The sequence below is a fragment of the Egretta garzetta genome, unplaced genomic scaffold, assembly GCF_000687185.1.
Source record: "Egretta garzetta isolate BGI_Z169 unplaced genomic scaffold, ASM68718v1 scaffold42, whole genome shotgun sequence".
Taxonomy (NCBI): Eukaryota; Metazoa; Chordata; class Aves; order Pelecaniformes; family Ardeidae; genus Egretta; species Egretta garzetta.
Genome location: NW_009258782.1, coordinates 1,147,813 through 1,159,769, shown reverse-complemented (window position 1 = coordinate 1,159,769; position 11,957 = coordinate 1,147,813). Strand labels below are relative to the sequence as shown.

At 50.3% G+C, this 11,957-nt stretch overlaps 1 protein-coding gene across 3 annotated transcripts; it reads left to right on the top strand.

Annotated features, from left to right (window-relative positions):
- Nucleotides 1-35: 35 nt before the first annotated feature.
- Nucleotides 36-3,415, top strand: LOC104135733 (chemokine-like receptor 1). 3 transcript variants are annotated; one of them, XR_004841287.1, is made up of 3 exons: nucleotides 36-315; nucleotides 867-2,716; nucleotides 2,815-3,415. XR_004841287.1 is itself a non-coding variant. In XM_035889149.1 (2 exons), the coding sequence occupies exon 2, from the start codon at nucleotides 885-887 to the stop codon at nucleotides 1,968-1,970; it is 1,086 nt and encodes a 361-aa protein (XP_035745042.1). In that variant the 5' UTR covers nucleotides 36-315; nucleotides 867-884; the 3' UTR covers nucleotides 1,971-3,415. The 3 variants fall into 3 exon arrangements, 1 of the variants encoding a protein (XP_035745042.1); XR_004841286.1 differs by having other exon boundaries at nucleotides 867-2,784; XM_035889149.1 differs by having other exon boundaries at nucleotides 867-3,415.
- The last annotated feature ends 8,542 nt before the right edge of the window (nucleotides 3,416-11,957 follow it).

Sequence of the window (11,957 nt, the reverse complement as noted above, 5' to 3'; positions counted from 1 at the left end):
ACCCCGGGGGGGATGAGTGGCGCAGGCGGGAGAGGAGCCGCGTTTTCTTCGTGCTTCAAACCTAGGCTTGGCCAACTGGCCCGAGGGAGCCTGCGGCTGCCGGGGCTTGAGGGGTTAAATCAATGCGCCGCAAATTGAGGAACAAGATTAGGGAATAAGGGATGTTACTAAATTCCTCATGATCCCAAGGCATGGGAAAATGGGACGAGGCAGCATGAGTCACCCCCCGGAGAGGAGCGGCGTCTCAAAGGGGGAGTCAGCCAGGAGGCGAGACCACCCGCTGCGGGCAGAGCGGCGAAGGAGCGCGGCGCGGCGGTGAGTCCTGCCGGGACCCGCTGAGGCGGGGTGCTGGGGCGAGGAGAACCACGGGCTCACCGGGAGGGTGGTTTGTGGGTAAAGGGCTGACGGTTACACCCGGATACACCTCGGGTACTGCTCTGCCTGCTAGAGTGCCCCTCCCTGGAAGGTACCTGTTGAAACGGTCCTTTAACCTAATCTTTATCAGCCTCGATGGTTTTTGCTGTCTTAATTTGGTGTTGGCCATCCAAAGAGGACTCGTTGTGGCTGTGGGATTTGGGTTTCCATGCTTCTGCTGCTGGCCGGTGTGGGAGTGCTGTTGCGGGCCATTCGCGGAGGTGTGTTCTGACAGCGCCGACACCAACCGCAAAACCTGGGTCGGTTTCTCTGGCATCGGTGGTTTCCATCACCTTCAGGTGCTATAGAGAAGGACTTTATATTAATTATATATTCAGTTATGTAATCTGGCCTTGCATATACATTTTGTGTAGCATTGCTAGCAAAGATTTTCACCTCTCTTGAGCCAGAGGAGCCGCAGATAATAGCGGTGTGTGCTCTTACGGTTTCAGGGCTCCGGCTTGCTGGTGATGGAGAGCGTCTCTTCTTCCCCTTCCCCCTTCCCTGCCAGCTCCCCTGTTGTGCAGCCTGAGAATGCCACCGCCCATGACTCCTACTCCGGCCTCCAGAAGAGCATGCACGTCCTCTCCATGGTGGTGTACAGCATCGCCTGTTTGCTGGGGGTGACTGGGAACGGCCTCGTCATCTGGATTGCGGGCTTCAAGATGAAGAAGACTGTGAACTCCGTCTGGTTCCTCAACCTGGCCATTGCTGACTTCATCTTCACCTTTTTCCTGCCTCTCAGCATCGCCTACACCGCCCTGGGCTTCCACTGGCCGTTTGGGAAGCTCCTGTGCAAGCTGAACAGCACCATCGCATTCCTCAACATGTTTGCCAGCGTCTTCCTCCTGACAGTCATCAGCATGGACCGCTGCGTTTCTGTGGCCTTTCCCGTCTGGTCTCACAACCGCAGAAGTCCAGAGCTGGCAGCCAGGATCGCGCTGGGGACGTGGGTCCTGGCTCTCCTCCTCAGCTCCCCGTACCTTGTCTTTCGGGACACTGTGGTCAGTTCCAGGAACATCACCAGCTGCTATAATAATTTTGCACTGTCCGATGACTACACGTCCGAGGCGACACGGAAGCTGTGGAGGATGCGGCATAAAGCGATGATCATAACGCGGTTTTTATGCGGGTTCCTCATCCCTTTCACGATGATTCTCATCTGCTACAGCATCGTTGCTGTCAAGCTGAAAAGGCGGCAGTTAGCCAACTCTGCGAAGCCATACAGAATTATCATTGCTGTCACAGTCTCGTTTTTCCTCTGTTATTTCCCCTATCACGTCTTCTCCTTGCTGGAAATATCCAAAAACTCTTCCAGTCATGAGATGAAAATGGCCCTTTACATAGGGATTCCCTTGGTTTCCAGCCTTGCTTTCTTCAACAGCTGCATCAACCCCATCCTGTACGTATTTGTGGGCCCGGATTTCAAGGAGAAGTTTCGCCAGTCCATCCTGTCAACCTTCGAAGGGGCCTTCAGTGAGGAGTCGGTCCTGGGCAGCCTGACCAGCAGGAGAAAGTCCAGGTCCGCTTCGGAAGCAGAGGTCCCGAGGGTCTGAGCGGGACTGGTGTGCTGCATTGCCAGCACCGTTGGAGGCGGCAGTTCTCTTCTCTGCAATTTCCCCTCATTTCAGAGCTGTAATCGCAGGACCGGGGGCTGCAAAGGGCTGTGCATGCTAACAAAGTGTGATTTGGTGTTTTGGCGGCATCTCAAACCTGCTACAACTTAATATACTACGGGAATTAAACAACTCTCTGGAGCTGCAGCAGGGTGGGGAAGTCGAAGTTCATTTTGCTCCTCGTGCTACTTCCTTGGCTGCCTTGTTTCCCTGTACCTCTTCCATCCCCTATGGTCCATCATACCTGGCAAAATGTCTCCCTGGCTGGAGGTGCTGAGCGGGAAACCACAGCCCAGATCGTGGCTGCTAGCTGTCAGGTTTGGTTGCCTTAGCACTGCTGATCTGTTACAGCTTCCATCTTTTAACGACCCTTTATAAAAATTCACCGGGTTTGTGACTCCGCTGGCAGAGCTGCCTTTACTTCCCTCTCCTCTGGGGCTCCCAAGGAGGCAGCTCTCGGGTGCTCTCCCCGCTGGCGCCCAGCCCAGGGTCACCCTGTGCATGCCGGGGGGAGGCAGTCAGGGCCAAGTCCTGTTTGCCTCTCCATGGGGTTCACCTGCCTGGGGTGCGTTTGCATGGGGTGAGCCGAGGGGAGAGTTTGGTCCCTGCCCTTGCCAGACCCTCCTGGCAGCTCATCTTTGTTGGGGTTCCACCAGGGGGCAAAACTGGGTGCAGCTGCACTGGCAGTGTATGGCTGTGACAGTGGTGTGCCGGGGGTGTACGGCTGTGCTGGAGGTGTATGGCTGTGCCGGAGGTATACCAGAGGTGTGTAGCTGTGCCAGAGGTGTATGGCTGTGCTGGAGGTGTGTGGCTGTGCCGGAGGTGTGTGGCTGTGCCAGAGGTGTGTGGCTGTGCCAGAGGGGTATGGCTGTGCCGGAGGCGTGCCGGAGGTGTGTGGCTGTGCCAGAGGTGTGTGGCTGTGCCAGAGGGGTATGGCTGTGCCGGAGGCGTGCCGGAGGTGTGTGGCTGTGCCAGAGGTGTGTGGCTGTGCCAGAGGGGTATGGCTGTGCCGGAGGCGTGCCGGAGGTGTGTGGCTGTGCCAGAGGTGTGTGGCTGTGCCAGAGGGGTATGGCTGTGCCGGAGGCGTGCCGGAGGTGTGTGGCTGTGCCAGAGGTGTGTGGCTGTGCCAGAGGGGTATGGCTGTGCCGGAGGCGTGCCGGAGGTGTGTGGCTGTGCCAGAGGTGTGTGGCTGTGCCAGAGGGGTATGGCTGTGCCGGAGGCGTGCCGGAGGTGTGTGGCTGTGCCAGAGGTGTGTGGCTGTGCCAGAGGGGTATGGCTGTGCCGGAGGCGTGCCGGAGGTGTGTGGCTGTGCCAGAGGTGTGCCGGGGGTGTATGGCTGTGCTGGAGGTGTATGGCTGTGCCGGAGGTATACCAGAGGTGTGTAGCTGTGCCAGAGGTGTATGGCTGTGCTGGAGGTGTGTGGCTGTGCTGGCATTTCAGCCATCCAGAGGAGAAGAAGAGGGAGGGGAGAGCTGTTCCCTAAGTCCATTGTAATTAAATCAGTAAAGAAAATAGAAAGCTCCTTCCCCATGTATCATTCCAGCCTCCAGGCTTAATGGAGACAATAATTGAAAAAAAAGCAGCTTGAACTGCTCCATCCAGAGGCACTCCCACAAGTGCGTAGGGTTAACTGAAAGGGCTGTATGTCCTTCTGTAGGGTCTGGACTAGCCAGTAAGACACTCATCTTTTCTCTTCCTGGATGTGTGGCAGGACAAATTATTGGTTGTGCCTCCAGTTACTGAGGTCCAATGTACAGCATAACTATTTCTGAGCAAAGCTTGTCTGTGTGCGCGTCTGACACGCTTCTGACCCTTAAATAGCAGACATCTGACATTTTCTACCGTCAGTGAATGAATATTAAACCCATTAAATTGATGTAAAATGTACCCAGCCGGTTGTGTTGCCTGTGTGATAAAACACTTGGTGATCGAACCTGACTGAGCATGCTCTTCTTTGGTAACGGAACAACTAGATAAAAAGATTAAATACCCAGAATTTGGAAACAAACCATTGGCATTAGCAGCAGCTCTCATGACTGAAGTAGGCAGGACTCGACCTGGGTGCGAGGACTTGCCTGGGGAACTCCGTCCACGTGGAGCCGAGTACCAGGCTGCAGTTCTGGCTTATCGGTGGGTTCCAGGCCTTTTGGTACATTTGAGAACCAGTGGTTTGGAGAAGAAAGAAGAGCAAGTGTGGCCGAGTTGGATCTGCTCGAGTTTCACATTTGCAAACTGCTCAGGATGAAGACGGTGGGGGTTTTCTTCCCAGGCGTGATCAGCCTCCGAACTGCTTTAATTTTCATAAGTAGAAAATGTCAGTCACGTAAAAGGGAAGGGCAGCGATGAGGCCCTGTCATTCCCAGCCCATCCTAGGCAGCTGAATGAGCAGGTGACAGTATCACACCTCCCTCTCCTGGCCTGCCCAATCTGCCCGTAAAATCTCCCAAGCTACCGTTTGTCCCATTCATCCTGCCAGAAACCTGCTCTGATGGCTGGAAAATCTCTTGAGTCCCAGCCTGAACGTACAAATTTACATATACCTCACTATTCTGCGTGGACAACATCATTGAGTGAGAGCTGTCACTTGAACATGTTAGGGATTAATTATGGCTCTGCTGGGCCATGCAATATTAAATGAAGGCTGTCATCCTCCAGGCATGCATGTATTTAACCTTAAATTCATGCATAAATCCACTGAGAACAGGGAATGCAACGAGAGCATCCATACATCAAGCATGAGCGAACGGAGAGATTTACCCTTTGCCACAAATCGCTGCCTGTCATCCAGATAAAACTGCAATGTTTGCTATGCAGCATGCAACTCCGGGGCTATTTACTTGCTCCTGCTGGTAAACTACAGCATCGATTGCAGTGTCAAGGTTGTGCAGACCAGCGTTTGCTCTTTCTGGTTTTCCTTATCTGTTTGCAGAGCCCACGTAATTCCTTGTGACAAGAGGTTCTGAGAGCGCTGGACCAAGATCTCGGACTTCTGTCGTGCCTCTCTCCTCACCCCAGCACCCTTGAAGGTCAGGTCTTCAAGTATTGACCTGGTTTGTGGTAGGAAAAAAAAGCAATTTTCTGGGTCATTTGGACATCCAAGGTGGGTACAGGTTTCCCATGGGATGACATGATTTAAATGAAGCAGAGTGTCTGGGAATTACTCCTAGAATACCAGTAGGTAAGTAGCCTACAGAGCAGCATCTCCTCCCTGGCATCCCAGCCAAGCTCTGCACGCCTTTTCACACACCAGATAATCCTGTTTGACTCCAGACCCAAGCCCAGGCTGCTCTCCCGCTCTCTCTTGCAATATCCCTCTGAGCAGCACGTTATCGGGCCTAAGCAAAACAGCCTGTCTTTACAAAGCTGAGCGTCCCCCTGCATGATGGGGAGAGGGGTTGAGAAAGCTTTCAGCCAGCCATTCCTGAGAACACTCACCAAAATACTGCTGGGAGAAAAAAAGGGGGAAGCAAACGTTTTATCGACAGTAATGGCCGTCTTACAGGATGTGCTTGAGATAGAGACATGTCTGCATCCTAGGTCTGATCCCTAGCCTTTGTGCAGTGAGAAGCCGTGCTGACATCAATACGGGGTCAGGCTGCCAAGGGGAACTGGTTCCAAGATAAATCTCCCGTTGTATCGAGTTCCCTCATGTTCAGGCTCTCATTGTGATAGTCCCTCATTCCCAACTAGCAGGCGGGCTGTTCATTCTCTCTGGTACTTGTGTTTGTCATGAGCTTATCTAGAAAAGCTTGAATGAGAAAAAAAAAAAAAAAAAAGGGAAGCATTTTTTCCAAAGGCATGCAAACAATCTGGAGAGGTTGAACGACTCTTTTGGCAGCTGTGCCCTCCTCTGACGCAGCTTTGCTCTCAAGGCTCTTTCAGATGTGATCGGATGGGTGGAACAGCCTGAACCCCCCCAGTATTTGCAGTTCTTGAGAAAGGTGCTGAACCCGCGGCCCCGCTGGCGTGAGGCCCTCATTGGTGCCGCAGAAGGGCCGATCCGACAGCCCTGCTCATACAAAGAGCGGGCAGAGCCATCGGGGCGTGCGGGGCTGCGCAGGCTGCGCGCGGGGGAGCCTTAGCTGAGAGAATAAGCAAGTTGTGATAGACAGAGTGTTTGGTATGAGTTAGCAGACCAGGGTGAGCAGTCTGATGAGGTCATTAATATTTTGGTGTTGGGCAAGGTAAATATGGAATCACCAAAACATCTTGGTGAAGAGCTCAGAAAGACTCGGCAGGTGATTTTTGGTTAGAGGTTTTGTCACAGGCTGTGCCTTCTGAGCGCAGGAGCTGTGGTGGCCAGAGCTGTGGTCCAGAGCTGCCCTCCAAGGAAGGTAGTGAGGGATGGTGGCGCTTCACTAACTGGTGTAGATGGGACGAATTATGTCACGGGGCCAGTTTGGGTGAGACAGACTCCTGTATGCTGAAAAGAGCATTGGCAGAATCCAGTTACAGCCTGGTTGTGCCCTGTCCTGATTCAATCGCAGGCCTCAGTGGCACTGGATCAGCGTTACAGTTTCGGTCATGCTTGGGTCTAGCAGGATGGAAAGATATTCTTATACCTTTAGTGCAAGAGAAAATAACTGTGGTGTTTTAATCGTGCTGAGGGACAACCATGGTGTAACTGGGTCTCGTGAATCAGCTGCTCCTGTAATAAAGGCAGGATCGTAGACGAAGGTGTATCAAGAATCACAAGGAGTTAAAGCCTGGGATGAACGGCAGCACCGCAGTAGGTCCTCAACAGCTGAGGATTATCGCTATGCCTGGCAGTTCTACGCCATTTTAGCAAGTATGTAAGTCAGGGATCTGAACAAGAGCTGTCGCTGCCTTGCTTTGGAGGAGAGAGTACAGCAGGTAGCTCTGGAGCTGTGTGAAGCTGCAGAGATATCAGGGAGAAAACCAGCCAAGGAGAAGGTGGCGAGTGGTGGCTCAAGAGGAGAAGGTATTTTCAACCTGGGACCTGGTTCAGCCTTGAAAGTACCACCAGCATGATGGTGGGTGCAAATGAATGGGAGGGAGGCTGCAGCAGGTGAGGAAGCTCTCATTAAGGAGAACTTAATGAGACAATAAAAGCCTCTGTGAAACCTAGCAGCCCCCATGCCTTTCCTCTGGTGAAACTTCCCTGGTGAGTAACATTTTAAAGTGTCCCACTCTTGAGCTTGGGGAATGGACTTGTTAGACAAGGTTGAGTAAAAGACAGCGCATGGAGGTCTGGCAGCAGAACCTCTTCCAGAGCTTGCTGAAATCAGGTGGGAAACAATATGGCAAGTTAAGAGGACCTGTATTGGTAAAAAGTTTCTCTCTGAAAGGGAGATATTGGTAATAGGATTAGTAAGTGGTGCAGGCCAAGCCCTGCCCAGGTCTTCTCAGCCTTTCTTGGCACAGCACTGGGTGAGGGAGTTAACCTGCTATTGCTGATCCAGGGTTGGTCCTGATCGGCACCAAACCGGGAAGGGGACAGGGTGCTCTTTGCTGGTTGCGCTTTGGTCCTTCTCTGCACTTCTCCCAGCTTTTGCTTAGCTGTGCAAGGCAGGGTTAGTACCACATCTTTCTTTATACCTCTGTGCAGCTGCGCATGCAAAGCACAAGGTCTTTTCTCTGGTACTGAATTCTGCTTTAATTTGCCAGCCTGCTCTGCAGTCACCAGTGACTGACTCGGGCCCTTCCTGTACGTTTGCTAAATGCCCGTACAGGGCACGATGCATGTGTGCTGTTTGTAGAGGACCTGTAGCTTAGTGCAGTAAGGGGCAAGTCACGCTAGGACCCAGTAGGCAGGACAGAGAGGAACGAGGCACTAGGTAGTGTTTGGTACTAACTGCGTAGCTGCTCAAATTCCCTAAAATGCCCTGAGTTTGCCGTCCAGTTCAGCTGCTCTCGTCTAAAGGTAAATCAAAGGGCAAACCACATGTGTAAGCAGAAGGTGGTGGGTGTTAACTGGGTGTTACGCAGACTCTGCAGGACAGAACTGCACACAAACACAGCAAGGTAAAGAGAATCTGCGAGCAAAGCAAAAGGCGCTACTGCCGGATCTTGTCTCAGGGCAGTGTTTGTTCAAACCCTGCCCTCTCATCCAGCTCGAGACGTTTGTCTGTGCAGTGACCTGTTAAACGCTGGGTATTCCAACAAGCCTCTCCGTCTCTTTGTTTGAAGGCTGGTTGGAGATAACCCTGTGCTGAAGCTGATGTGGCAGATCTGTTAGTCATTCCAGACTGACCCAGAACTGAGAGCGTGGTTAGAAACAGGAAAACAAACTGAACTCGGTGAGTCTTTCAGTCCAAGCTTCATGACTCAGGAGGAATGGGACCATAACAAAATGAGTCGGTGTCTATTTCCTGCAGATGGCCAAGCCACGGCCAGGCAGTAAATAATATTCGATAAAACAATAAGAGAGCGCTATCTACTTACATAGCCCTTCACATAGATAAGACACATTCTCTGCTCCAGGGCCTTTTTTTAAGGCACTTTAGTTCCCAGACATGGGGAATGCTATTTTCCAAATCGCTTCCAAGAAATGATAAAATTACTCCTCCCTCCCTTGATTCAGAAATACATTTATAGCTGCTTTGAGTTCTGCCTCCTTAGCTGGGTAATATCCAAGCCAGCATCTTCTGGAAATCATAAAATCATTTAGGTTGGAAAAGACCTTTAAGATCATTGAGCCCAAACATAAACATAACACTGCCAAGTCCACCGCTAAACCATGTCTCTAAGTGCCACATCTATACCTCAACTGAAAGGAAAAAAAACCCAAACAACTTTTAAATGTTGGAGTAGAATGTAAGGGATTAAGACAACTGAAGCATCCAGTCAGCCAAGGGAATATTAATTATGTTAATTTTTTATCAGACTTGCCAGACACAGTCTCTCCCAAGGCAGTAAAGCTGAAGGCAGGGAGGAGGGAGGTGGTGGCCTTGAGGCTGTGCTCAGTGGGGAGGTGTCCATGTGCCGCAGAACCTCCCAGCGGGCTCAGAGGGGCTGTGTGGGGTAGGGGGTGCTTTTGGGATGCCTCAGAGGACCGGGCATGGGAGAGACCAAACCTATTCACAGGGCTCCATCAGGATCAAATCAAACCCTTTCTTTGGTGTACCATGTCTGATAATTCTCACTGTCAGGTGGTTTGGTAGGTGAGTTTTAACATCCACCTTTTTTAAAAAAAAAACAAAAAACACCAAAAAACAAACCAAAAAAAAGACCAACATGGCTGAGCAGTGTTGAGTGGAGCTCAGATTGGATGACAGTAGCATTTGTCTTCTCTCCGGTGATAGATGCAGGCTGTCGTCCAGCCAAGCACTGGATGAGCAGTGGCCTTCACCTTGGCTGGACTGAGTGGGTGTTTTTTATTGCACATCTCTGCTTGCCAGGGTTGCATTTGGATTAAGAACAACAAATCTCTGTCAGCCAGTATATTCACACCAAGCGTGTTTTTTTTTTTTTCAGAATTCCTTAGATGACTGCTAATTGAATCATTGTAAATAAAATAAAATCCGGGTCCTTATTTTGGAGCAACTATCTGTTAAACTCAGCATCTGGATAGCATACTGTAAAATTAACAAATCCCTCTCGCTTGGGAGCTGAGACTTAAACTTGCATTCCTCTGATCAGGAAAAGGGAGGCGGGAAAGAAATTGATTTGCTCTAAGAAAACAAAGGCAGTAGCTGTAGAAAAGGGATCAGAAGACAGAATCTTTTAGTTCCTGGTCCTGTGGTTTGCTTAAGCAATGTCAGGAATTTGGGGCAGCACAAATCAAATAGTCAGCAAATTCTGGACACCCTAGGGTATTGAAAAATGCTTCTGGGGAAGGCTGCTAATTGCATTATGGGTCAGTGCTTCACCATGTGTTTTTTCTAGCTCTTCTGCCTTAAACTGCTCTGCCATACCAGCCTGTAGTGAAATCCTGTGATGCAACACTGGTGCTAATAGAGAAATCTCTGCTGCTCTGCAAAGAGGCCAACAAAAAGCTCAAACCCTCCTTCTCCTTTGTCCTAAAAGCCCCAAAACAAAACAAAAGAACCTACTAGGGTCAACGACTCTGAATCAACTGTAGAAGCATCAGCCTCTAAGCAGAAAAATAGAGACTGAGAACTGTGGGAGTGGCGAGGCAGTAGGAGAGGTCTATTCTCTTACACCTAAGTGTAATTCAGAAGAGACTCAAGGAAAGGCTGGGGATTGTTGCTGCATCTCTGTGAGGGTACAAACAGGCTGATGGCCTCGCTGCTCATGTATTTCCAACAGATGTCTTTGCCTTGCATGAGGGGTGCAAGTGGAGCGCTCTACATCTGGCAGTTGCTCAGCGTCTCCAGGTTAAATTGCTCTCCTTCCCCAGCTCCCAGTCTGTTGAAAAAGCAAAAAAGGAGACAATTGATGAAGCCTTGGAATACAAGAAGCAATGGGCAAATGTTGTGAAATACGGGGAAACGCTGGCCTATGAATATTTAAAATGGAAAACGCAGTTGTTTGTAATGGCAGAGCCTGCAGTTTCAAAAATACAACCCTAAATGTTGTCCTTTTGCAGGTGCATTTGGTGAGCAGTCCTGGCAGCTGTGGCTTTCCTGCTTCTTTTCCTGGTAAGGCCAGCACAGACAGAAGTATCTGCTGGGGTGCTCAAGGCCTTGCTCCAATGCGCTCTGCAGCCCAGGAATAATTAAGTTTAGTTGCTTTTTTTTGTGAGAAAAGCTGCAGCAGAAAGTACCTGATTTGTACCTTTACACTAAATTTCTGATCCATAAGATGGATCATGGGCATATTGATGATGTGATGAGGTTAGCGCGATCACAGAAGCCATCAAGCACACAGTGTACATTCCTGTTTAACTTTGTTTTCAAGGTCTTGGCAATTAGTTCTGTGATATACGTTGCTAAACTTAAGCAGAAGTTCTTTGTGTAAATAACCTTGAAATAGCTGAGATGAGGATGTAGAATTAGTAGAGCATGCCCGAAGAGGAAGACACAAGCAAGCTGCTGTTGCGCCATGGAGAAGGTCAACTGGCAGACAGCTGATGAAGAGGAAGGATACGACCACCCGATGAAGTAAATGGCCACCGGAGAGGCTGCAACCCTGGATAAAGGACACTAGATGGCAACAAAGACTGTGGGATAATCCACTCATGAATAAGTAATTGATTACAACGGTAGGCGTTCTGATGTAAAATGAATTCGAAGCATCAGTTGAATATGTATAACTTTATATATTCATGGCAAGCTTGCAGTAACGGCGGGAACACCATTAGGGAACTTGTCCTTAATACAGTGTGACCCTGGCACCGAATAAAGAATAATGACTTAACAGTATCCAAGTGCTGTTGAGTAAATTTCTTTGTTTTGCTGAAGAGTGTAATTTAAAACGGCTTCTAGCCACCCAGTTAGTAGGAAAACATGGTGCTTGTTTATTTACTTAGGAAGGCGGGGGGCCCGGTAAGAGCTTTACCCTTCTGAGGCTTGTGTAGGATGACTGTAACTTTGTCAAAGCAGTGAAAGGACACAACTTTTGTTATGGGTGCTGTCCTGTCATTAAGCTGGGCTTTAAAGAGGGTGGCTAAAATCAGCATCTTGCTGCAGATGTCAAATGCATCTTCATCCAGTTTAACCTATGTATGTTGCCCCCCAATAGCGGGCTCCAGACAAATCAAGTGTACGCTTTTGACAGTATAAGGGAACTGGGAGACGCCCTACTTGTTATTTATTTATTTACTTTCCAGAAAAGCTTCCTTCTTGACCAAGACTGCTGGGCCCGATGGCAACGGCCAGCTGGTACCCCGGTGTCCGGCAGGGGTGGTGGCGGTGCCCAGAGCAGCGCGGCGGTCGGCCATCCCTCTGACAGGAACTCAGGTGTGGAAGCCCCAAAACCTGGTGGACATCCGATGGTTTGTGCTGTACAGACCTTTGCATCGGGGCTCTCGCAGCCCTGCTGGGGGTCTTTACCCACCCATCG